At 39.0% G+C, this 27,540-nt stretch overlaps 1 protein-coding gene across 3 annotated transcripts in view; it reads left to right on the forward strand.

Moving 5' to 3' along the window:
- The window catches only part of PIK3R1 (phosphoinositide-3-kinase regulatory subunit 1), a 75,319-nt gene extending 52,099 nt beyond the window's left edge, over positions 1-23,220 (forward strand). Inside the window, exons 1-10 of one of the 3 annotated variants that reach the window (XM_034774811.1) lie at positions 6,848-7,399; positions 10,894-10,996; positions 11,680-11,778; positions 11,903-12,083; positions 12,565-12,690; positions 14,126-14,268; positions 14,514-14,690; positions 14,788-14,856; positions 18,020-18,190; positions 18,701-23,220. In XM_034774811.1, coding sequence (XP_034630702.1) covers positions 7,384-7,399; positions 10,894-10,996; positions 11,680-11,778; positions 11,903-12,083; positions 12,565-12,690; positions 14,126-14,268; positions 14,514-14,690; positions 14,788-14,856; positions 18,020-18,190; positions 18,701-18,890 — 1,275 coding nt within the window. In that variant the 5' untranslated portion in view covers positions 6,848-7,383 and the 3' untranslated portion in view covers positions 18,891-23,220. Of the gene's footprint in view, positions 1-6,847; positions 7,400-9,034; positions 9,514-10,893; positions 10,997-11,679; positions 11,779-11,902; positions 12,084-12,564; positions 12,691-14,125; positions 14,269-14,513; positions 14,691-14,787; positions 14,857-18,019; positions 18,191-18,700 lie in introns of those variants that run through there. The other 2 variants (XM_034774810.1, XM_034774808.1) reach the window with 2 other exon arrangements.
- Positions 23,221-27,540: the final 4,320 nt, after the last annotated feature.

Raw genomic sequence — 27,540 nt, forward strand, 5'->3', positions numbered from 1 at the left:
CACTGTATGAAAAATCAAGAATGTGAGATACTTGAGAAGCAGTATATATTTACTTTTGCATTCCTTACTATTAAAAGCGGGCAAATTCTGAAGTCCTTTCTCAGCTCTCACTCAAGCCTTTCTAGGCGTATTTCCTCAAAAGAACTGTGCCCAATGAGGACTGATTAAAGACCTCAAATTTGGACCTCTGTTTAGCTTTGTGCATTTTTCAGCCGGGTACATGGAAAGATTTGTCTGTTAAAATCCACATTCTTATTAGTGCAGGCAGAATCAAAACTGGTTCAGGATAGCTAGTTGACACTTTTTCACTGTCTGTGCTAGCACTCAGTTCAAACAACCAAGAGCAAAGGTTAGCAAACTTTATGCAACAGATTGTATTTGAAATCAAGTGTTCCTCCTTTTCCTAGTATGGGCGAGGCAGTGTTGCTAGACTTGTGCAAAGGAAATTGTGCTGCTGTGCAGCGCGACTTTCTCAGTTAAGCAAAGCAAGCACGTGTTGATATAGAGAAGCTGAAAGCCTTGGCTTACAGTAATATTAGCAAAGGGTACTTTAAAAAAGAAATTACCACAATGAACAGAACATTTTTTAGTGTTCCTCCTTCTCTGCTTCCAAAGTACAGTAAAGAGATCACAGCAGTAAGGTTTTGCAGGATTGGGTAAGAACTGGAAGAGCTGGTACAGACTTCTCCGAGTGTTGGAACAAGGAATCTTCCAACCCCACCGTACATTGATTTGAGCGAGTGATGTTGCAACCTGACATGCAGGGTTGCAGCACCTTTATGCTGCAGGGGCACCTAGGCCAAACCAGACCCACGCTGTGACAAGAGCGGGGAGACAGGCCCAGCCCCAAGCTGCAGGGTGACTGCGCGGTGGGCTTGCTTTCCAACTTCCTCCCTGTGCCTCCCCTCAACACTGGGCCAGGATTAGGGTTGCCGTGTCAGGGCAAAGGGTGCTCTACAAGTGGTCTGTGTCCCCTCGGTAGGGCAAAGAGAAGCAGGTGAAGGATTATGGCCTATGATTTTTGGTCTCCCCATGAATATGGGCCCTAGGCACATGCCTAATTGGCCTCTCCATTAATCCAGCCCTGGCTACTAGGTTTTAACTCTGCATTTTGATAGGATTTGTTATAACAACTTCCATTCTTATCTTTATATTTCAAAGTCCATACTTGGCAAAAGGACAATCTGTGTAGTAATTGCCATACTGTACATTATTCTTCTGTTAAATATAATATCTGCCCATTCATTAATATGTAGCCAAAAGGTTTAGGCCAAAATTTTCAAACTTGGCAGTCTCTGGTTAGTTCCTTTCAATCCTGCTCCTGAAAACACTCTCTCTTGTGCTTAACTTTGCATGCCTGAATATTTTTCAGAAGCATATGAGTAAATCTTTGCAGGTCTAGGATCCAAATCTCTGCTTGGGCTCCTGAAAAATCGAGTCATCTGTTTAGAAGTGCAGAGTCCCCACAGCTCACATTGAAGATTTAGGGACAGATTTTCAAAAGTGCCCAACCCCCAGCAGTTCCTTATTGTTCTCAGTTGACGCTGCATTTAAGTTCCTACATGGGAGCTGAGCGCTTATGAAAATTTGGCCCTTCATATAACTTAGGCAGCTAAAGTAGAGAATTTTGACTTGAATTGCTTTACAAACATCTTGACACTAGCTGAATTATAATGGTTATACGTGGGGAAGGGGAATTTGCAATTTACCAAGGTAGGGGTTTACTGTTGACATCTTTATTTGACAATGCTGGCTCCCAATGCCCTATAAACCCTAAACAATGTAAATGTTCTACCAGACAAAAGTACAATAAACTGGGGTTTATATGTGTTATATTTTGAGATGACACTTATAAAAATGCATCCATGTGCTTCTGACTGTCTCTAAGAAAGTATCTCCTTCTCTTGTATATCTTTAATTTGCTGGACATTTTTCCTCCTGGATGGAAAAGCTGTCATTTCTAGATAGTTATGATGCATTGCATCATAACTGAAGTCTAAAAATTGAACACCTTAAGCGTATGTAAAAATATGCAAAACCCACTGTCAAAGTTCATTTCTAATATCTGGTATGTTGCAGAATATTCATGTGCAATATAGTTATGAATCGGGCCTTTTAACATCTCTGGCTTGAGCTTCAACCAGGGATGTTGCAAGATGTTAAAATAAAGAAAGATTCCTAAAAAAGTGAAAGGCAACTTTCAGCAATCTTTTCCTGGTCATGAGCAGTTTGTGCCAACACCTAGTGAAAAGAATTTCAAAGATGAGAAATGGAAGGACTTTTTAAAAAAAAATCTTACTTTTAAAAAAGATTAAGACTTCTTCATAAAGTGATTTGGTTTTGCCTTTCTGTTTGTCTTTCTTTCCTGTTGCCCTTTAACCTGGCAAGAGATACGTCCGTCTAAAATGAGTTGTGTGTGAATTTTAGTTGTGTCATGTACACGATGCAGATGTTTTAATTCAGGGGTGGGCAAACTTTTTGTCCCAAGGGCCACATTGGGGTTGCAAAACTGTATGGAGGGCTGGATAGGGAAGGCTGTGCCTCCCACAAACAGCCTGGACCCCGCCCCCTATCTGCCTCCTCCCACTTCCCGCCCCCTAACTGCCCCCCTCAGAACCTCACCCATCCAACCCCCCCTGCTCTTTGTCCCCTAACCACCCCCTCCCGGGACCCCCCGCCTCTAAACGCCCCCCAGGACCCTACCCCCTATCCAAGCCCCTTGCTCCCAGTCCCCTGACTGCCCCGACCCCTATCCACCCCCCCCACCCCCTGAGAGGCCCCCCAGGACTCCCACGCTTATGCAACCCCCCCGTTCCCTGTCCCCTGACCACCACCCCCACCCTAACCTCTGCCTCATCAAACCTCCCCCTGCTCCCCTGACTGCCCTCTGGGACCCCCCGTCCCTTATCCAACCCCCCAGCCCCCTTACCATGCCACTCAGAGCAGCATGTCTGGCAGCCGTGCTGCCCCACCAGAGCTAGACACGCTGCTGCTCAGCTCTGCAGGAGCGCGCCACTCTGCCGCCCAGAGCGCTGCTCGCGCGGCGGTATATCTGCAGGGGAGAGGGAACAGCAGGGGAGGGGCCGGGAGCTAGCCTCCCTGGCCAGGAGCTCAAGGGCCAAGCAGGACAGTCCTGCAGGCAGGATGTGGCCCGCAGGCAGTAGTTTGCCCACCTCTGTTTTAATTGCTTGGTTTTTTTTAAATACAAACTTTCTTTCTCTCCATGCAGCCTGAGAAGTACGAAAAATAGGACTTGTATATTAAATTGAGCCATGTGCAGCTTTTCATCTGTAGTTATGATGATGAGTATCCTAAGGCAAAAACATGATTTCTCCCTAGGCCCATTTTTGATATTTTTTTAACACAATCACATAACCTTACCCTGCCAATATGCCCAGCCCAATGTCTGGTGGCTGAAATAATTATTAACCAGTTCCATTTTCTGTATTACATTGTCCCTTTCTAGTTCTGTTTAGCTATTCAGTCTTTTGACTAGAATTACCAGATTTTTTCAATCTTTTTTTACATCCAAATTTGATCAACTAAACAAAAATATAAAGGTGGTGGGGGGAGAGGGAGAGATTGCTTCTACTCTTGATTAAGGCACTGGGAATTTTGACATTGAATTGACAGTTATAGCATCATGAAAAAGGTGTGTGTTCCTTACATGTGCCATATGAAACAACAGTGCTAGGAGAGAAGCATTTTAACTATAGTGCAGTTTAAAAAATATCAAGGAGCGTGTCCTTTTACATGTACATATTTAAAGAGAGTATTTGGGAGTTGGGGCTATAAGTTCCTACAAGTATAAGAAGCCAGCTGATTTTTCAGGTCATGAAAGATGTTAGCAGTGTAGTTGTGGCTGTGTTGGTCCCAGGATATTAGAAAGACAAGGTGGGTGAGGTAATATTTATTATGGACCAAATTCTGTTGGAGAGAGAGACAAGCTTTCAAGCTACACAGCTGAAGAGCTCTGGGTAAGCTGGAAATTTTGCCTCTGAAGTTGGTCCAATAAAAGATATTACCTCACCCACCTTGTCCCCCATCAGTGACATTGGCTTTTCTATCTAGGCTATTATCCCAGTTTATTCCAGGCTTGCAAACATTTGTGAAAGATGCCTCCTGTGACAAATGTTACAAACTTTGGTGTGAAATGTCAGATTTTACTGTTTTTATAGGGTCCAAGGTAAAAGAACATATGAGGTAATGAGACTCTCTCACAATTCTGGTTTATACACAAATTGTCACTTGCTGAAATGTTCGTTCGTGGTGTGGTCATAAATGTCAATGGCAAAGCTGAAAGACAAATTCTCTGATTTTATAGCTGTAAATGCATTAGAGAGATTTCCAGCTTAAATGTTATGAAATATACAGACGCTGTAACTGATGCTAGTTGTTTCAGGTGAGTTTAGTACAATAATAAACAGAGCAGGAAAATATATGGCTCACTCCTGTTCCCATTGAAATCAGTATCAAAGCTTCCACTGACTTCACTGGTGCAGAATCTGCCCCCTAGTTCATAACTGTATTGTAGTGTGTTGTGGTACCAAAAAAAAAAAAAAAAAAAAATGCAAGACTGTTATCAGTTGTCAGCACTTTACATGCAGTGTCATAGATTTAGTCTATATGTTTCTTGTAATTCAACATTATTTTGGAAATGTTAATAGTCCTGTGAATATTGTGGCCTATGCTAAGAATGTTTTGACTTTTCACAATTATAGCTGTTGTACATTCTCTTTTTCATCCAGCAGAGGGCTCCCCTCCTAAGCTAATAAAAATCATGCGGTTTACACCTAATTTAACAAAGTCAAAATACATTGTTAACTAATCTCCAGCCTTGGCAACACAAGGTTGTTCTATTTAAATGTTGACAATATGTAGAGCTTAGGTTTCTCAATGCCTTGTAATTATTGTAAAACCACATGTACTTTATTATAACAAGTATATACCAATTAACTGTACACAACTCATCCCCATGCCCAACTATCAGTCCTGCTTCTTACATTGTATGTCTTGCATGCAAACCACTTTAAGTAGCAGCAATCGTGTAATAAGAATTAGTATGAAATCTGATCTTTCAGCAGTTGTAAAAGCTATAAACTGCACACCAGTTGAGGTGATGTAACTTGTAAAGATAAGTAAAGTCTCAGATTCAGCTGTAGTGTGAAAATGCATGTGTGTTCATATATTCATGTGGAGACACACACCTGAATCGCATGTGTGGGGATGAGTGGGAATTCATTTTTGCATGGGTCATTGGAGCCTAAACAAAAATTAGACTTAGTACCGCTTTTCCACAGTGAAATTTCAACAGTTGTGCCTTGTTTGTGTGCTAATTACAGTGCTGGTTTGGCTGCTGTTCCTCCCCCTCAGATCTCCTGAGGGAATACCATAGTGTACTGTGGCTGGTTGATGGAGGTTGTGTGATGCATGCTGTACTCCCACCTCCTTGAAAAGGGAAAGTGGCATCTCCAGCAGGTGAACGGTCTGTGCCAGCTCTAAGATCAGGACTTCTCTGATGGCTCCAAAACTCTGAGCCTTCCACAGCACTGTTTAATAAATCATACTGGCTAGATATTTTTTAAAAAATCCTATAGTAGAGTGCATATCAATTACTACCAAATGTTAGGTTTTTCTGTTCTCTCATGGTTTGATCATTAGTACAGAAAGACAGATTACCATCCAAATGAAATATGCCATGTTATTTCCAGACAAGACTGCTTCAAGGGGCAAGTAAAAATGGCTATCCTTTAGTAGGCAAAGGGAAAAAAACAACAAAAGCAAAGAACTGTTGTAGGTGAAACCACTTAATTGGAAAATTGATGTATAGGTTTTTTTCTGTGTAGTTTGGGTGTATGTGTGTATTTTTGTTTTGGGGGACAGGAGTTGGTGTTGCAGTAGCATTTTTGACAAATGTAGAGGAGCCCAAATTGATCCCAAGGAATACAGCTAATTAGGAGAAATACTAGTTATGGTGTGGTAAAGGAAACAGGAAGTCTTAAGCCCCAGCCCTTTGGAGGCCTGTTTCTCCTTTCACTAACTCCTGATCTCCTTCGGTGTAACAATTGAAGTGGTTACTTAACTGTCTTCACTACTGAAGATAAAGGAGTGAAGCCATGTAAGTGAAGGGGGAAACTGACCCTTTAATTCCCTCTCCCCTCCCTCATCAAGCATGCATACTTTACCTGACACTAAAACTTGGAAGCTTGGTTTGTCCCAGTCACCTTTCTGCACCACATGCCCATGAAGCCACCTTTGTCTCACCAAGTAATGAAGAGAACATGTATCTGGTATTGGAAACCACCATGGACATAGACATGTGTCTGTCTAGTGGTTAAACTAATATTAATCTGACTGCAGTGTTGTTGTAGCCATGTTGATCCCAGGATATTAGAGAGGCAAGGTGGCTGAGGTAATGTCTTTTATTGGACCAACTTCTGTTGGTGAGAGAGACAAGCTTTCGAGCTTACACAGAGCTCTTCTTCGGGTCTGTATAAGCCTGAAAGCTTGTCTCTCTCAGCAACAGAATTTGGTCCAATAAAAGATATTACCTCCCCCACCTTGTCTTTCTGTTATTCTGACTAAACAGTTTAGAACTTCATTCTAAGGGTCTTCAATCAACACCTGTAGTTGTGGTCCTGTGAGTATGTGGGAGGTGGTGCAGGGCATGCAAACGAGCTACTTTTGCACTGGGCTGTTCTGAGAGGTACAGAACTTTACAAGGAAGCCTTTGATTCTATTTTTTTCTGAACTAACTCAGCCACTTCCTGTATTTGGCTGCTCATAGTGCTTTTCTTGACACTCGGTTACTTTAATACTGCATTGAGCAGCCTGTTACAGAGACTATTTTAAATTCACTTACAATGGTCTTCTCATTTACTTGGCGAAATGAGAAAGTTACTCCTGCATTGGCCATTTGTTAGCTGATGACAACTTTTACTTTGACTCTAGCTCCCCCCTCCCCCATCTGAAATCCCTGGCTCAGCAAATATTTGAACCTGCCCAAGTTAATCATGAAACTGAGATCTTTATCTGAGGGAGCCGGGCAAGCTACTGAGGTTTTTTCTACAGTACTAAAATCCTGTTCACTTTTTAATGATGAACCAGAAATGTGTGGATACCCGTTGCACAGCACAGAAGTTTAATTTGTTTAGAATAGAAGAGGGGGCTTGGATTTTCTGACTTCATGTTACAGCTCTTTCGAGTGGATTTTATGGAGTGTTAATTGGAAAGCACAGAGCGTCTTTTCAGAACTGTTCACCTAATTCATTCAGAGAAGTGTCCTAACAAAGGAATTTTTTGAAAAGACTTTTCTATGTGAAAGAATTGCTATCTGAACTTTTCAGGTTGTTGGATACAAGTATTACAAGGGGGAGCATTGCAATGCATAATTTACAAAGTAAGTGGTTTTGAATGTGTATGCATTTCCCCCCCAAGTCCTTATAGAAATACGGGTGTATATATTTTCAGTACTTTATTATAATTGATCACCAGTCATAACATGCCAGGTTAAGCTGGGACAGTGGAAAATCACCTGTCTGTCTGTATCCTGCCTGTTCTGGTTTGCCATATGGTGCCACAGCAAGCTAGACTAGTTTGGGCTGAGCAGTAACCTGATTTTACAAGTGTGGCTCTCTAAAATTTGGCCAATGGTAAAAGAAAAGTGGGCAGAATTTTTTTTTCCTGATAGCAGTTTTTGATGGAAGTTTAAATAAAAATCATACTAACCTCCTATTAGACTAAATGTAGCAATATATTCTTTGTAGGAAATCTCTCATAACCTACTTTAAGTAATGTACTGTGGCAACTCAACTGCTTGAGGAGTAGGTGGGCTGGCTAAACCCTCAAGTTCAATGTTTGGACTTGTGTCTGGGAGCATCTTACGTATCCTGTTACCCTCTGCAAATAGAACAAATCTTTGGTGCTTGTCTACCTAAATGGGGAAGAGAGGGAGGCTACTTCAAGAGGAGCTTAAGCATGATCATGTGTAGGCAAACCAGCATGTACAAGTATTGATTATGTTGGTACTGTATCCATCTTTTTGCATGCTAGTACTTGTCTAAAAGGATAAAACTACAATGGGATAGTTAGGGTCGGGATGTGGGTGCAATATTGAGGAGATGCAAATAATTTTGTTCATTTTAAAGTATATAACAAGTATTAGTATAATAAGTGCAGATTTTAGCTATACACCGGTCAAAAGGATTTCTTAAGATGACTGAATTGCTTCAGTTACTTATATTTTTGGTATCTAGTTTTCTGCCTAGATAGAGGATAGTGAATATTAAAGCATTCATAAGTGCTATGCATAGTAGCCCACTGCTGCGTTAATAGTATTCTTTAGAGGAGGCTCAGAGAGTAATAGTCAAAAAATCTTTTTTCATATTCAGTATGGTTGAGAAGAAATACTTTTCAATAGCAGGAGGCTCCTGCTGATACAAAGTCGGATGTATAAATAAGAAAGTGACAATGGCTCCTGCTTTCAGAAAATAACTAGCATGGTAAATAATGAGAGCGGGCCAGAGAAACAATGGGAAAAGGCAGACTAAATCATGTATTCTGACTGACAGGCTCTGTATGTTCAGAAGAGTCATTTTTCAAGATTTTGCTTAGTTTGGTTCACTGCCCTGGTTTAAAAAAAAATCATTAACATCTTTAGTATGAGATTGCAATATTTTATTTCTAGCTTTCAAAATTAAAGTGAGAATGTTTAACAATTGTATTGCACTACAGAATGATAAGGAAACAAGACACTTGATATTATATAGAATGTATCAGGGCACTGGGACCATTTAAAAGTTGAAAACTCGGCACTGCTTAGAAGTGCAATTTCTGTTTATTACATATTTGGAGCGCATGATTCCCCCCCCTTTTTTAATATATAAAGTAGGTACAAAAGGCTTAAAAAGGATCTTGAATGGTCATCTTTAGGTAACTTAGTGGGCTATTGAAACTGAGAAGTTACCTGCCTATCTGTAAACACAGATCCACTATATGTATTTAAAAAAAAAAAAAAAAAAAAGCTACGTGCTGCAGCATATCAGCCTTTGTCAACCTGCCAGCAGTGGAATGTACCATGCTGCAAAGAGTCAGAAAAATAAAATGGAAAAATCAGCATAAGGAGAACATACTCAGTCTGTTTGTCTATAACATCGTTCATATATTGCAATTCTGTTTAAATGTAGAGTCTTTCTGAAACTGAAATTGTTTTAAGATTAGTGTAGAACAAAATGATGAAACAGGAGTGGTCTGGTGACATTATTTTGACATGATTGGCTGAGGATTATGATGTAATAGGTTACAGTGCAGCCCCTTATAGGTTTTAAAATGAATTCCAAGACACCATTACAAAGAGAGCCTGATTCTTTTTTCTTATAACTGAGCTTTACTCAGTGAAACTCATACAAATGTACAACACTGTTTGGAATATGGAAGAACTGGATATAGAATATCCCAAGACAGATATAAATTGTGGCACAGACTTGATGTTTTACATAGAAATGGATCCACCAGGTAATACTGCAGTCTTATTGTAAAAGCCTAGTTCATTTTGGTCTTTATGATAGCTGCTGCAAAATCCTCATTAGATGTTTAGGATTTACTTACTTTGTCATTGATGCAAATTATTTTATTTTTTTCATAAATTGGAATTCAAATGTGGTTTTAATGAATAGAAGTAGCAATTAGAATCATAGCCTGTAGTAAAGAATTGAATTGAATTCAGGTGTTTCAGTTTTGATTGTATTTTCTCATATGTAGTCTTAGTTCTGTTTAATATATACTAAAAATGTTGCATCATTTTTATTTTTATTTTTGCTATTTCTGCTCTATATTATGACTGACAAGAGATCTTATAAATACACTTATATTTCCTGATACAGTGATTACACATCAGTATGCAGGATTGTCTTGGGGAAAACATTTTAAAATCTAACAATAACTTAATTCCTCACTTCGTATCATTTAGTCATTTGATATTGGAATTGTTATACTATCCTGACCCACTTTTTATTATTATAAAAACATTGTCTTTTGCAGTCAAGCATATTATACAAACAATCATATACATAATGTAAAATTTACTATAGAACTCAAAACCTTGTTTCATTTTTAATGCTGATTCCAATGTTGTCCTCCTAGCTAGTAAGACAGAAATGCTGCAGTATCTTTTTTGGCACCCAGTGGTGTACGTATGCAGCTTTGACATTGAGAAAAGGGGATGTGGTTTTTAATCAGACTTGGCATTTGGAACACAATTTATCCTGTCAAATACTAAGATTAACACTAGGGATATTTGGGTCACAGATGGGTTCCTGAAAGTGGTTTTTAGCAGATCATTGTATAAAATGCTGAGGATCAGAGAAACTCAATTCCTCCCCCCCTAAAACATACAATATTGCTGTGGTTTTGCTGTTTTTATTACCCACAGCAGCTCTTGTACAAGAAAGGAGCAAAATTCCTCTTGGATAATTAAATGGGAGGAAAAATAAAAATGAAGCTTGACATGTTTTATTATTTGTAATGATCTCAAGCTAGACATTTGTTGTAGGAGGTGGACTAAGGTGAAAACAAACTTCAGTTTAAACATTTTGCCCAAAAATGCTTTTTTGGGGGTTGTGTTTTGCTTGAAATTTATTCTTCAGTAACTAACATACATCTTTTGGTATAGTACATCCTTATGGTGTAATTACGTTTGTTGCCAGTAAAATATCTTGATTTATTTGGTATCTTTCAAAGATTGCCAATAACAGAAACAGTGTGTTTTGCAATCATTTTAGCTTTGCTTTGACATAACGATTGTTGTAAATCATAGCACAAATTAAAATTTTGAGGCATGTACTATTTAATTTGCAGCTAGGCTACAAACAACTTTTTTTCCCCCCTCCTCTGCAGCACTGCCTCCTAAACCACCAAAACCTAATACTGTAATTAACAACGGTATGAATAACAACATGTCTTTACAAGATGCTGAATGGTATTGGGGAGATATCTCAAGGTAAGAGAGAAAAAGGCATGTATGTATTTGCTATATTCTCTTTGTATTCTACTTAACTACAGAAGAATGATTGTAGTATTAAGAACCGTTTTCAGAACATTTTCCAATACAAACATACCATAGATGGTTTTGTTGCAAAGATGACTAAAAAGTGACTGACAGTCAGTTAGAATGCAATATGTCCAAAAATATAATTCTTTGTAAGTTCTATTATTTTAAGACCTCTATATGAAACACTAGCATGAAAGGACAACCCTGAGAACCATCATTTTCCCCCCTTCTTGCATCCAAGACCAGAACTCTGAGGCACAATACTGTTGTGTTAATAAACCAGACTAAAAAATGTTGTATATAAGCAACATTTTTAACCTTACTATATATAGGTACAGTAGGGTGTCACTGGATGCTCCAATTGTGCAGGCTTGTATGAACAAGTAGGAAGAACTTTGCATAAATATAAATCTGTTCCAGCAGTGGGAGGGTATTGGGTACAGCATTTTTATATTCCATTTTTTCACCAGTAGAACTATTAAATGAATGTAATGTTCTTAGGGAGATAGAGAAGGCTGATGGAAAAAGGCAAAGATGTATTTCTGTTTTAAGAAAGATAGAGGGAGAAATGACAGATTACATTGAGGAAATGAGTAAGAGGTAGTCATTGGTTACTTTTGCTTTCATTTTAGGGAAGAAGTAAATGAGAAGCTTCGTGACACTGCTGATGGTACCTTTTTGGTACGAGATGCTTCTACCAAAATGCATGGAGACTACACACTTACACTAAGGTAAAATACTCAGCTAGATTCTGATATTGGAATATATTTTTACAGAGCTGCATTTAAAAATGCTACTTTCTTTTGGCAAGAGCATCTGAAGTATGGCTGACTGTTTTCCAAACTTTATTTACAGGAAAGGGGGAAATAACAAATTAATCAAAATATTTCACCGAGATGGGAAGTACGGCTTTTCCGACCCATTAACTTTCAACTCTGTGGTTGAGCTAATAAACCACTACCGGAATGAGTCTCTAGCCCAGTATAATCCTAAACTGGATGTAAAATTACTTTATCCAGTATCCAAGTACCAGCAGGTAACATTTTTTATTCTCTTTTTATTCTGCTTATGTACCAAAAAGTTATTAGCATGTAGAGCCATTCAATATGGAGAAACTCACTTCAATTAATATTTGAGATAAGAATAAACTGGATCTAAGACTTAAAAAAAAAAAAAGCAACTTTACATATTGTACATCAGATAATACAAACTTTAAATACTGTAGGTAGCTCAGTAAGAAATAAACTTACCAGGTTAAATATGATAATTTTAATGATGAAATATATCATTTTCAGCATCATGCTGACAGTGCAAAATCGTCTTTTTTGCTTAATTCCATTTCAAATGTGCATATTATATGCATTCAGTACATCTCTTCTCCATATTGTAAGAGAAATGTCAAGTTATATTGTATTTCTTTTCAATGGTCACTTTTTTCGTAACCAATTTTATTATGAAAATTTGTACTGTGTAACTGTTTTTTTACTGGATATAGTTTCTTCTGCTTATCCTCCCAGGATCAAGTTGTGAAAGAGGACAGTATTGAAGCAGTGGGAAAGAAATTACATGAATATAACACTCAGTTCCAAGAAAAGAGTCGAGAATATGACAGACTCTATGAAGATTACACCAGAACATCTCAGGTGAGTTATCTTTGAAGCAGGACTAGTAGAGTGCAGGACTTCTTGTTTGGTTTTAAGAGGACACTGATATAAATCGCTAATGTTAACTTTGAGATACTTTTTTTCTTTTCTTCTTTTAAAAGACAAAAGTTGCTTGATGTGAGAGTTCAGTAAGTTGGAATCGTTTACTCATGTTTGAGCCGTTACCCTCTGCACAATATAACCATAGGTTGGTACCCATTCTTGCAAACACACAGTATGAGGAACTCCTACTGGTTTGGCAGCAGCTCTGCATACTGACCATTTGTAGGGTCTGGATCCCCATGCCTTGAAGGCACAAATTAAAACTACCACAATACCTTAGAATTTCTTTCGAGAGAAAAGTATCATGTGCAAAATGTATGGAGCATGGGTGTGACAACTAGACACAGTGCAGGAATGAATAGCAACCCACCTCTCTCATATTTACTAGTAATTTACAGAGCCTGGGAATGCCAGGGGAGTGGCACTATTTTATAGTTGCAGAATGAATACTGTGCCTTCTGGAATCTGCAAGAAACATACCTAAAAGATGGTAATTTTGAAGCATACTGGAGGTGTGGGTGAAACCCCAAGAAATCACTCAGATCAGCTGAGTATTTCAAGAGTCCCAACTATATCTGTAGGGGTACAAAGGGTGAAGTGAGGGCAGTGTTGAAAGGCTCCCATTGCAAAAATAAAACTAATATATAAAACAAATGTAGTAGATAATTCTATGTATGGTCATTGCCTTTCTTGGAAAGCAGCATCCCTGTAGATGACAGAACAAGGAGTAACGGTCTCAAGTTCCAGTGGGGGAGGTTTAGGTTGGATATTAGGAAAAACTTTTTCACTAGGAGGGTGGTGAAGCACTGGAATGGGTTACCTAGGGAGGTGGTGGAATCTCCTTCCTTAGAGGTTTTTAAGGCCAGGCTTGTCAAAGCCCTGTCTGGGATGATTTAGTTGGGAATTGGTCCTGCTTTGAGCAGGAGGTTGGACTAGATGACCTCCTGAGGTCCCTTCCAACCTTGATATTTGGGGAGAGGGATAGCTCAGTGGTTTGAGCATTGGCCTGCTAAACCCAGGGTTGTGAGTTCAATCCTTGAGGGGGCCACTTAGGGATCTAGGGCAAAATCAGTACTTGGTCCTGCTCGTGAAGGCAGGGGGCTGGACTCAATGACCTTTCAAGGTCCCTTCCAGTTCTAGGAGATGGGATATCTCCATTAATTTATTTATAATTTATATTCTATGATTCTAAGTTGTACAAGGCTTGCTTTTCAGATATTGGATGGGTCCACAAACAATACACATGTTACTTCAGGGATATTAAAGTACAATCATTTTGCTACAAGATAGCTTAAACCTTTCCAGAGATATAGGCCAATAAATCATCCCTTCAATTTTATAGGGACTATAATGATGATTACTTTATTTTCAGGAAATTCAAATGAAAAGAACGGCTATTGAAGCGTTTAATGAAACAATAAAAATATTTGAAGAGCAGTGCCAGACACAAGAAAGATACAGCAAAGAGTATATTGAAAAGTTTAAACGGGAAGGAAATGAAAAAGAAATACAAAGGTTGGTACCAATGCTTATCTATTTAAAATGTGTGTGATTTAGACAAAGTAAAAAAAATACAAAGTCCATACATGAGAAGGAACATCAAGGGAATAAATCTGAAATGCAGTGGGTGACAGCTTGCAAATTTTGCAACTGAATCTTGAAAAATAAATCTGGTCTTAGCTGTTAACAAGTGAAAATAGGAAACCTGGATTATGTACCAGGATCTAACAAAGTATAACAAACCTAATTCTTCTTTTCAGAATAATGCACAACTATGAGAAGTTGAAGTCTCGTATAAGTGAAATTGTGGACAGCAGACGTAGACTAGAAGAGGATTTAAAGAAGCAAGCAGCTGAATATAGAGAGATTGACAAACGTATGAACAGCATTAAACCAGACCTTATACAGCTGAGAAAGACAAGAGACCAGTACTTGATGTAAGTACATGTATGAATTATGAAGAATTGTTTTCCCATAATGTCCAAATTTTGCCAATTAAAAAAATGTATAAACCTGTTTTTAATTATTTTCCAGGTGGTTGACTCAAAAAGGTGTTCGGCAAAAGAAGTTAAATGAATGGCTGGGCAATGAAAATACAGACGAGTAAGTATTTAAGGAATTGAATATTCCTGAAATCAAATAATTCTACACAGTAATGAGTTTAAGCATGTTTAGTTCAATGACTGTAGGAAGACACACTGCTATGCCACAGAATCTGAGCATATCTGATACTGGTTTGGACCTGACAATCTGTTTTACTGAGAATATTAGCAAGGGTACCAGTCTTATCCTTTGTTCTTCTATAAATACCTAAGAGACGTGTCTGATCAGGTGACTATAATGAGGAATTGGAATCTAGGATTCTGGATTTGGCTCTTGACTCCATCACTGACCTCTTAAGAGACTTGAATGTAAACTCTAACCTTGCTGCTCCTGTCAGTAAAATGGGGATCATATGATATAAATACCTCAGAGGGGTATTATGTAGCTGAATTAATATTTATAAAACACTCTCTGAGAAATTCTGATGACAGACTCTTTACAAGTGCAAAATATTGGTGGTGGTATAGTATCACCCATCACCAGAAATGGACAGAATGGAATAGCTCATCCAGAGCGTGGATCTGCTCTGCCTTTATATTCCATTTTATGACTTTTCTGAGTGGAGGCAGGTATTGTTCTGTCATTAAAGCAAATGAGTTGGGTACAGGTTTTTAACTTGCTTTGGCCACTGGATCATCACCACACATAGATCATGGGTGAAAAGTGCTGATCATGTAACTGTTGAGTATTCCAGGCTATGTGAAGTGGCTATAGTGATGGATTTTAGTTTCCCTTTAAAACTAAATCTAACCAACAGAAGAATGCAAAAAGTAACTTCATGAATCAATAGTTTTTAAAAAAAAAAAAATAAAACCTGAATGTGAGAAGGGGTGTCAGTGGAATACATATCATGTTAACATTATCACCCTGTGTTGCTTCCTGTCCTTAACTTCTACACTGCCTTTCTTGGTCAAAGGTAGCAACAGCATGGTCAGTGGTATGTTTTTCTATGGTTCCACTCTAGTTTTGTCCAAAATAGTGGTTTGGCTTTTCTTAGTTGTCTTCTATTGCTATAGAACTGGTGCAGCTCCACTAGGATTGGCAGTCATAGAAGTATTGGATAGACAGGGCACAGACATTTTTACAACCATGTTGTTTAACCTTTCGGAGCACAGGTAGAAGATAAGGTGGTAAAAATGTAGGCAGCCAGTCTCCATTGGCCCTCCCATCATTGTTATGACAAGAATTCTGTCATACCATACACCAAAGTGCACATAAATAATTGGTTAAACAACCACAAACAAAGTAACTATGAATGGAATGGTGTCGGATTGAAAGGAGATCTCAAGTGGGTTTCCACGGGGATCTGTTCTGGGTGTTTTTTAACATCTTTATTAATGACCTGGATGTAGGGATAGAGAGCAAAATGAAATTCAACAAAGACAATAAGGTGCTACAAATCACTGGAGGCGATAGTACCACTCTACTTAGTGCTGGTTAGGCTCAGTTGGAGTACTGTGTCCAATTTTGGTCACTGCTGTATAGAAGGGGTGTGGCGAAACTGGGAAGGATCCAGAGACAAGCAACAAAGATGATCAGAGGGATGGAATGCAAGCCATATGAGCAAAGGCTGAAGGAACTGGATATGTTCAGTTTGGAAAAGAGGAGATTAAGGGGGGGAATATATTAGAGGTCTTCAAATACTTGAAAGGCTGCCATAAAAAAAAATAGAGACAAATTTTGCTCTCTTGCCACAGAGGGGAGGACAAGAGACAATGGTCTCAAACTACAGCATAGCAGATTTAGATGAAATCTCAGGAAATACTTCCTAACTGTAAGAAGAGTAGGACAATGGAACAAGCTGCCTAGGGTAATTGTGGAAGCTCCATCACTGGAGGTTTTCAAGGACAGACTGGATAGCCATCTGTCTTGGATGATTTAGACGCAACTAGTCCTGCATCTTGGCAGGGGGGTTAGACTAGATGACCCTTGCAGTTCCTTCTAATCCTGTGGTTCTATGATTTTATTCTTAACGCTAGAACCAATTGGAGATTTCTCCAAAATAAGGCTAGTGCAGACAAGGCCACAGTTTGGGAACATAGGATCCAAATATGAAATGAAACATTGAAAAAATAGCTTTTTTTAATTTTGTTTCTTTCCTTGTTAATGAGCCATCTGATTTCTGCCTAAATTTATGCTGACACCATTCAGATTGTTTTCTGAAGTTATAATATCGCCAAAATAAACATTGAAAATGAGCATAAACAGACAACTGGGATCCCTGTCTAGGAGATGGCTGGAGTTAGAGTGGTAGAAATACAAATAAGGACAATGGGGTGTGGCAGGATAAGGAAGGTAGATGGTGTTCATTAGTGAGAGAAACCAGAATCTTCCAAAGAAACTGAATTCCAACAGTGGACACTGATGTTTGTAGCACAGATTGAGGCTAACTAGAATCAAGGAATTGGGGATGAATGAGAAGCCGTATTTATTCAGTGCTTGAAGGCATGGGGAGGGAAGAGATTCTATTCTGTACCTTTCTTAGAACCCCCCATTTGCAGCAGAGAGGAGAGAGAAGTCTATTATTCTGCCCTTTCCATACACCTTTTATATTTTTTGGGTCTCTTTCCCAAAATGAATAATTCAGTTGCCTGTCTCTGCTGTTGCACTTAACTTTCCCAAACAGCAGCATGAAATTGACATGATTCCTGACCATTTCACTGCTGACCACAGAGTTCTGACCATCAGCAATGAAATTGACCCAGAGTGCTGTTCAGTTTGCTGGGCCTGCTGTTTGCCAAAATTAGGAGCAGCAGCAGAAGCACTGAAGCACTGTCTGAAGACTCAGGAAGATAACACTGCCTCCATTTATATTTCTTTCATATTTACAAGGGTATCTGCACAGTAGTGCTAGAAATAATGTTTTTATTTTTACATGAAAACTTAAAGTCAGAAGAATTATATGGCTTGGGCCCCTGTACTCACCTTCCTGCTAGTGGGTTTTTCAAGTCTTGCTGCCTGTACCTAGTTTCTTCACTGTAACACTACTGAATGTGGCTTGCTGGTGTAGGCATATGATTCTTGCTTTGGGTGTGAGAGATCCTGAGTTCAAAAAATCTTGGACAAGCCCTTGTAAAGTCTGCGTTTGAAGGCTGGACTTGATGACTTCTTGAGGTCCTGCGAGTGTTACATTTCTATGATTATTCTTTTCATATTTGTACAGCCAATACTCTATGGTGGAAGATGATGAGGATTTGCCCCATCATGATGAGCGAACGTGGAATGTGGGAAATATCAACAGAAGCCAAGCTGAAAATCTGCTGCGGGGAAAACGGGATGGAACGTTCCTTGTTCGGGAGAGCAGCAAACAGGGCTGCTATGCCTGCTCTGTTGTGTATGTATCCTGATTTTTTGCATTGTTTGTAAAGCATAGGGGTGACAATGAGGTCAAAAAAAATTGTTGCTAGTAAGTTTACCTGGCTGATGAGCAGATATCCTGTTAGGGCCTGATCCCATTGACTTCAGCAGGCTTGGGACTGGGCTGTTAGGCATAGGATCATCTACCCTCATTGCTGCTCCTCTCCCTCCAGCAAAGTTCAGCCCTGGGAAGTTCCCACAGATGGACCTTAGAGCGAAGGGGGAGAATGACAGCATAGAACTACTGGCTGTCAATCCACTAAGTTCTTTGTACCTTCTGCCTATCAAAACAGTGTGTAAAGCATGACGCACTGAGAATTTGGTTAGATTTAAGATGAATGGAATTATTCCAATGTAGCATACTGTCATTTTGTATATTTACCAACATTTATATGTTCACTGTCAATTCACTATTCTCTAGCCTGCTTTTTAAAATGTAAACTGCTTTCTTGACCAATTAAAAACCTTTCTATTTTTTTCCCTTTAGGGTGGATGGAGAAGTAAAGCACTGTGTCATAAACAAAACCCCTACTGGGTATGGATTTGCAGAGCCATATAACTTGTACAGCTCTCTTAAAGAACTGGTGCTACATTACCAACACACATCACTCGTGCAGCACAATGACTCTCTCAATGTCACACTAGCCTACCCAGTATATGCACAGCAGAGGCGATGAAGATCTTAATACTCTGTTTTAAAACAAAAAAATCAACAACACTGAGGCCTCTGGAGAGAGAAGGTTCCTTTCAGCCTGATTTGTGAATTTCAGCTGCAGTATCAAAGCTGTCTGTCTTCAGATGGGACTAGAGCTTTCTTGACAACTGCAGTGGGAGAAATCACAGTATTAAGCTGTGAATGTATGTTTCTAATCTAAAGTGCTTTTTTATTGAGAAAAGAAAAACACAACAAGAGAGGGAAATGCTATACCTATCTCCCTGCAGGAACATAGAGGCCTTTAACCATGGTGCTTGTTTACGATCTCTTTGAAGCTTTACCAGCTAGAATGTGGGATTCTGCAGACCCAAGGGGCAACAGGTCTGTGTAATTCTGTTAATGGAATTTCTCAGTCATGGCGAGGTTCAGATTTGGTGTTGCTGTACTCAGTGGATCCGGGCACAGAGCATTGTGGATTTTCGTTTCCTGATGAATGATATGTAGCAGAATGGCACTTTCACTTATAAGGGACACTTTAAAAAGACTTCGGTTACAGTATGTTGTTCAGAGGAAATGATGTAGTAGCAAAGTGCCAGGAAGTGTTTTGTTTAGATGTTTAAAATCCCGTGTTAAGAACATATTTAAGACTGAAGAGAATGGGACTTTCAATGGCATATGGTATATAAAAATGTACATAGTGGATGACTAACTATCATCAATGGAAACTATCAATACCAAACTGCTTCTATTTTCTCTTTTCTGTTTGCTGAAAGCTGAATCCTTAGACAGTGCTATGCAATATTGAGTTTTCTTTTGGTTATATTTCTTTTTCAAGTATACCTACAGGATAAGCTTTTTTTCTGTTTTTTGTTGCCTGAAAATGTTTTTCCTGAGTATTATTTTTTGTTAATATTCATTTTATTGTTCGGGATTTTTTGTTTTGTTGTGTTTTTTTAAGAAATGTACAGGATGCCAGTAAAAGTTGGCTTCAGAATTAAAACTATGAATATTTTACAGTTTTCCTTGTATAGAAAGTTAAAAAGGTTGGTTTTTTTATTTTTTTTATTTTATTTTTTTTTTTTTTGACTAAATATTTTGTTGGGCAGTGCCTGATAAGCTTCAAAGCTGCTTTATTCAATAAAAATATATGAGCATTACAAAGTATCACTGAGTCTAACAATATTGTTTCAAGGATACCTTTAGAATACGGTACCACGCTATATTTGCTTCTTAAAGCCTTTTGAACTTCTGTCCCGATTGTCTTTGTATTTGGAAGAAAAAAATGTGCATCCTCTTCTGAGTGTTACTATGGAAGAACAAATGAAAAACTGGGTACTATAGTAGTCAGTTTGGATTTCAAGCTCAATCCACATAGTAAATCCATCATAAAAAGTAAATCCAGCATCTTGACCTACCATAGTAGACTTTGTCAGCATGTCAAGATACCTTTCATTTCATATGAAGGAACAGAGGGGTAGCCATGTTAGTCTGGATCTGTAAAAAGCAACTAAGAGTCCTGTGGCACCTTTTAGACTAACAGACGTATTGGATATGTCTGTTAGTCTATAAGATGCCACACGACTCTTTGTTGCATATGAAGGAAGATTCTCTAAAATGTTTGTTTTTTGTATTAGTAGAAAAAGACCCCCAAGTTTGTTCTGAACAATAGAGTACAAGATAAAGTAAATTCAGATGGGAAAACCTTGCTTTTTTAACATTACGATTTTTTGTTATTTTCACAAACTTATTTACTGAAAGGTAATGTCATCTAAAACAACAAATTTAAAATTCCAGGTACCAAAGAGTTACAGGATTTCTATTAGTTAAAGAAACAAAGGATGTCAGTGTCCCACTTACCAAAATTGTAAAGGGTTATTCACTGTGGGTTTCTGACATGGTTATCCACTCACAACATTGGATAAATTCATGCTGCTACTTTGCTTTTTATGGATTAATAGGGCAATGATGTCTGAGAGGAATCTTGAAGATTTTTAGTCCAGGTGAGATATTAATTTGTTTTTCTTTGAACTACAAGTGGAACACCCTTTATTGTTAAAGGGAGTTAGTTGCATGCACAATGGTGGAAATAAATCCCATTGAGTTCTCTGATTATTGCCCCCCTTTCAAGAATGTACATCTCTTAAAATGAAGTATTAAGTACTTATTTAGAAATCTTTACCTTTTAGAAATACTGTTAGGCAATTAGTTTGTCACCTGTGGTTTATTTCTACATTACCTCTTCATTTCTGATGTTGTGAGGTTTTTGTTTTTATTTGGTTTTTGTTTTTTTAACCTGTTGACTTTGCTTTTCTGTGGAATGTATTTTATCTTACCAGAACCTAATCTTTCACATATCAGGGAGCAAAGCTCAACCATCATTAATGTCTCAGGACAATTAAAATTTCAAAATCATTCTGAACTTTTTTCCAGTTATACAAGCCTACAGTTCATCTCTCCTTCCCAGGCAGACTTCTCAGAGTGAGACAATCTGAATTTGTTTTTTGTAATGCCTTTCCTTTACTTCACCAATTATTCTGCTTTAAATGTCATTCAACAGAGCTCAAAATTCAAATCCATCCAGTATACAGCAGTTAAGCAACCTTCATAGTATGTCAAAATATCCTTGTAAGGATAAACAAAAATTAAAAATGTTAAACATGTTGGAGGGAAAGTATTGCATTTATTTTCTTTAGGCAAAATTTATATAGCCTGGATTGATGTGTCCCTTAAAACACTTTTCAGGAAAGGAGGTAGTGATTAGACATTTGGGACCTGACTTTCCTCTCATGTCCACAGAAGTCAGTGGGCCTAGTTCTCAGCTGGGATACATTGGGTTGGTCCATTGCCTTCAGTGGTGCTAGGCCGATTTACACTACCTGAGGATCTGTTCTTACGGTGGAGAAAAACTAGTATATGTGAGAATCAGGCCCAGTCTTCTCTTGCACAAACAAGGACAAACAAGCACAAAGCTGAGAAGATTTTTTCATTAAGGCATCTTAAGGTGAAATTTAGCCTGCACAAGGTCTATGCACTACTTAAGGATCATTTAAACCCTCAAAATAGGGCTTTAGTTGGTTTGATGTGGTGCCTAGTCCATGTGTGGACTCTGCAAAGTGAGGTGTACAGTACTGCAGCTTTGCCAAACACCTTTTTTAATTGTTGAGGTTTATGTCCTTCATATATTGTATGATCCACTCACTTTGGTTGAACTAAACCAGCTTTAATATACCTGGAAACTCAAACTTCATATGAACATGAAACAAAGATATGTTGATATAACAGAAGAAACATGGTGCTTTTAATGTCATTTCAGCGGTAATTTTCCCATCTAATATGATTAAAGTTTTTGAATACTTAAGTCTCTGAGTTGCCGCAGTACTTTTTACAAGGCTGCTGAAAGGTAGATGTACATGTGACCACAAGAAAAGTGAGAGAAAGCAAATTATTGTTTCTTTAAACTGAAGCTTGGATTTGGGGGGCGGGTGTGTGTGAATGGATCATAATCTAGGTGCATCTTTCACCAAACACAGTCATTTTGCTCAGTCAAACACATGCTGTCACTCATTCCTTTGTTTAAAAATACACACATACACACACAACTTTTTAGGTGAAAGTTGTTTCCAAATAAAGTGAGAAGATTGTGTAGTTCTGTTTTTAAAAACAACTCATCCGGATGGTTCACTTATCTATCAAAAAATCTGTAAAGCCAAATCTTCTGTTTAATGCCAGCTGTTCTGTAGAAAAGGAGTGACTTTGTCTTGTAATTGGCAATGAACCATAATGCTTGGGAAATCCTTCTGATGCTTCTGGTTGGGAAAACTTCTGCCGGTTATAACACAGTGCTTTTGCTATGCATGGTATTCAGTTGGGAAAGTGAATCCTGATATTATTTTTCTTCAGGATCACTTTAGAAATGGGCAGCTCAACGCACAATGCCTCCCATGGGACAAGATTCCAAAATGCAACATTCTGTACAAAAAAAAATATGAAATATTACTATCATAGAAGGCTAAACTGGACTGGTGTGTGAGTTGATAGTTACATTGCACTTGTCCCTATGAGACTGCATTAGCTGCCCAAGATGCTGCTATTTTTTGTATTCTTGTTTTAAAAAATAAAGCTCTGTTCTGTTAAATGTCTTTAAAACATTAAAATTACTTTGTTAAAAAATGGTCTTGGAGGAGATGGAAGGTAGGATGGGTTGTAAATTGCCTTTACAAGGCAATAATAAAAATGTGCCTCCTTGAAATTTTGTTCAAGCTATAGATTTGATGGAGCTGTGTCTTGTTTTTAAGTTGCTTTAAAAATTGTACTAGGTCTTCAAACAGAATAAAGATTGTTTTGAAACTGCATTTTATTTGTCGAGGCCTCACTAAGGAATTTTTGAGAAGTTAATTCAACAAGTTACATCACTGACTCCTACAGTGTGCTTGTTCCCCACTTTATAGAGGAGAGTTGAAGGTGCATATTGGTGAAGGAAGCTAGTTAGCTTATGATTTATACTTATTCTTAGTTATTTTTCTAACATAGTGAAGTGACAATAGCCACTGAAGAGCTCTGAAGTAGTATCGTGCATATAATGACACCAAAAATTGTAGTTATCTTAGATCAGTGACACTGCAAAATCAATGTAAGGTTCATGAGTTATAAGCCTGTTCCCTATACCTTCAGTGTAATCCTGGCTCCACTGACGTCAATGAGGGTTTTGTCATTGACTTCAGTGGGGCCAGTATTTCATCCCCTGTATCCAAATTTAACCTAGCAGCATGAACACAATCATCTACAAAAAAACAATGAGAAGAAAAGGAGGGAAAAAGTCACTCAATGTTGTTTTCTTCCAGACTTTGCTAGTGGGAAATGTCTAATTGTCTCTACTTTGTAAAAGAGGGTGGACTTGGGAAAAACAATCAAGATTTCCTTTCCATCTCAAAACAAACAAAAAAAACAAAAACAAAAATCCAGACGTCTGAAGGCTTATAACCTTATCTGGGGAGGTCAGATGACAGTTCTATCGATAGTAAATGTTCCATTCTAGAATTTGCACAAATAGTGCAAATTATATTTGCATACTGGGGCCTCCAGAAATCACAGCATGCAAATAATAAGTTATGAATGTTTTCACAGCCCTAGTAGAGCTCCCATTACTGGACCCTCACCAGGGTCCCATGATGCTGGACCCATGTTCTCATAACCGTCCCTTAATCCTGGAGCCTACCCAAACCATCTCTTTCTTTGGCTTCTCTGGACTATTGCCTGGGCATAAACACTGACTGTTATTCCTCCTCAGAAGTCAGACCTCGCTATCCAGTTGCCCATGGCACCTAGGTGACTTGTGGTGATCCCCCAAAACACTCCAGTAGCTTAAGCAGAACTCGAACCTTGTGGGCACTCTGGTTTACAGCTTCTCTCGCCAGAGACACGTGCTAGTTGAAGCACATAACAGGCTTTGTAAAGGGTTTCTAACACACTTTACGTTAGCACAAGCGATATACAGATCTAGACAAAAACACCTGTATGTCATTCCCTGCCCCAATTACCTCCCCACTTTTGAAGGTTGTTTGGGATTTGATCAGAGTCCTATAGAGTATTCAGGATCCCACATCCTGCACATTGTTTCTCCTCTGAATGAGAGAGTCTCTCTCTCATTGTCCTACTTCAGCTGATCTTACCATCAAAAAGGACAAAAGCATGCCCGTCTATTCATCTCCCTTGCCCCAAGCCTGCTTATTCTTTTTAAACCTCTGCTTTGTCACCTCTTTCCTTTTATTCCCCTGTTTGGGGATTTTCTTTGAAGTAGTCAGTGATGCGGCAATGTCATAAAATCAACCAGAATTCAGAAGCTGTATATAGATAGACTCCCCAAATCATCGCAAACATGTATTGGAGATTATTATTTAAAATATTTACTATGGGCTACTCTTAAATTTTTATTCCACTCAATATCAAGTCTGGTTGGGTTTTTAAACTGATCACACACACTGCAGTTGCCTTCTGCTAAAACTAGAAACATAGCAAACTTCTCTCATTTCTTCTACCAGAACACGTTAACACAAGCTTCTCTTCTAAACAATGAACTTCCACAAGATCCAACTTCAGGATATAAACTTATATGCTGTTATCTTGAACCACAGAATATTTTATTGTCAACTATTGGAATGATTTTGGTTAAGCATATTGCTGAACTGTGTAGATGTGGTCCTTGGCAGACATTGGAAATTTGCAAAGATGTTGCCTTTCCTTTTTGATCTCTCTCTCTCTCGTGGAATGCCAACCTCCCCTCCCCCACAAAATGTCTAATTTGTGCAACATAAGGTACATGAGAGAGTCCTCCACACTAGTCCCTTTTCCATGAGTTTATGGACCCAGAAAAGGAAGAAATGGTAAACCCTTCATTTGTTGCCACCTTCAGATTAAAAGATTATACACAGTGTGATTTCTGGAAGTTGCACATGCTCAATAAAGCACCCTGAAGGATGATACTGTGTGATACCCTCCCCCTTAACCCTCCTTCCTGTCCATTTTTCCTTCCCTAAAGCTAACCTGCGTATGCCCCTGGTTCAAACACTGATGCAATTAAGTGAATTTTCTTTCCTATACAATAGAACCCCTATATAGGAACTAATTGGGGATTGAGGACTTCATAAAATCAAAAAGTTCATAAAATTGAACAGCTCAAAATTACAGTAGATCGATGCATCCATTAATAAATTGTTCAATGGAAGTGTACATAAAGAATGGTAACAAAGGTCTACAGTCTGCCTGATTTTTCTTTGAGAGAACTGCATCTTTTCTTTGCTATCAAATCTCTCTTTTCAAACCTGTACAACTGCTTGAACATTGGCTGAAGGATTGAAGTCACATTCCGGGGAAGAAAGATGACTTTGGTGGCAGGAAAATGGCTCATGTAACTAGTCGTCATAAGATCGATGTTCATAAAACCAGAGGACTACAGTACATTGCTCTAAGTCAATAAATCAGAGGCCCAGCAACTCAAGTGCCAACATTAATCAACTGGGCATTAAGCAGCAGTGCTAGTGGTAGGCATAGTGCAAGTTATGCCAACTAGGCAAGGAGCAGATAAATGGCAACACTCCACACTAAACTATAGGAGCCAAAGGACCAAAAACAGGTAGAGACTATGTGAGAAAGCATGGGGGGAGTGGTGTACTGCATGTGCACAACAGCAAAGTTAGACCTTAACCACCTTTCCTTTTCCCCAAACACATTTCAAGTACAGTAATCACCAGTCAATCTGACCTTTGACTTGCAGTCAGCCAGCCACTGGACTGAAGGTACATATGACTCATCCTCATGCTGCTGCCAATTGGTGTTGTGAAATCAATGGCTAGGAAGCAATAAAAGATAGCAGCAGTGGCAGCTTGTGTTTTATGCTATTGCTCTACTTTTTGAGCGGTTTTAAACACTTGTCAAGACACAGTTCACTAAAATGAGGTGGAATGAGGTCCCCATCCCAGCATCCTCCTTGCCCATTAGAAGAGTCCTCTCCTCCGAGTCCCGCAGCAGCTTCATTCTCTTTGTGGCCAATCTGCACCCTTCCTTCTAGCTCCCTGATTGTTTGGTTCTTCGAGTAACAGCTGGTAAATTAAACCTGTTTTGGGGCCCACAGCCTGAGCTGCCTGATTCTAAACTGCCCAACCCTGAGGAAGCTCTACTACAGCCCCTACTTGTGGGCCCTACCATACAACTGCAGCCGCCTGATAGGTGCCTCAGCCGGAGACACTACTTTACTTTTGCTCTTCTGCCCTGGATCCTCTCCTTTGTGAGGATGAGGAATGCTTTTGGTGTACTGCAGGGGTTCCCTTTAAAGGATTCATAGATGTTATGATAGTATAGTACAATACGCTAGTACATCCTCAGGATGATATACTACTCCAAAACTCAGGAGCGCCACCAGCTTTTCTGCCTCCCTAGGCGGCGGAAGGTCCCACCCCGAAATGCTGCCCCCCACAGAGGCGGTGGAAGGTCCCACCGCCGAAATACCGCCACGGTCGCCACCCCCCAAATTGTAGCACCCTAGGCAACTGCCTAGGTCGCCTAATGGGTTGCGCCGGCCCTGCCGAAACTTTACATTTAGAGCCCTCCAACTGCTTTACTGAACAGAGGGAATTAAAGTCCACTATAACCCCTAGATCCCTTTCTGCCGTATTCCTTCCTAGACAGTCTCTTCCTATTCTGTATGTGTGAAACTGATTTTTCCTTCCTAAGTGGAGCACTTTGCATTTGTCTTTATTAAACTTCATCCTGTTTACCTCAGACCATTTCTCCAATTTGTCCAGATCATTTTGAATTTTGACCCTGTCCTCCAAAGCAGTTGCAATCCCTCCCAGTTTGGTATCATCTGCAAACTTAATAAGCGTACTTTCTATGCCAATATCTAAGTCATTGATGAAGATATTGAACAGAGCCGGTCCCAAAACAGATCCCTGCGGAACCCCACTTGTTATGCCTTTCCAGCAGGGATTGGGAACCATTAATAACAACTCTCTGAGTACAGTTATCCAGCCAGTTATGCACCCACGTTATAGTAGCTTCATCTAAATGGTATTTGCCTAGTTTATCAATAAGAATATCATGCGAGACTGTATCAAATGCCTTACTAAAGTCTAGGTATACCACATCCACAGCTTCTCCCTTATCCACAAGACTCATTA

Source organism: Trachemys scripta, chromosome 6 (genome assembly GCF_013100865.1).
Source record: "Trachemys scripta elegans isolate TJP31775 chromosome 6, CAS_Tse_1.0, whole genome shotgun sequence".
Taxonomy (NCBI): Eukaryota; Metazoa; Chordata; order Testudines; family Emydidae; genus Trachemys; species Trachemys scripta.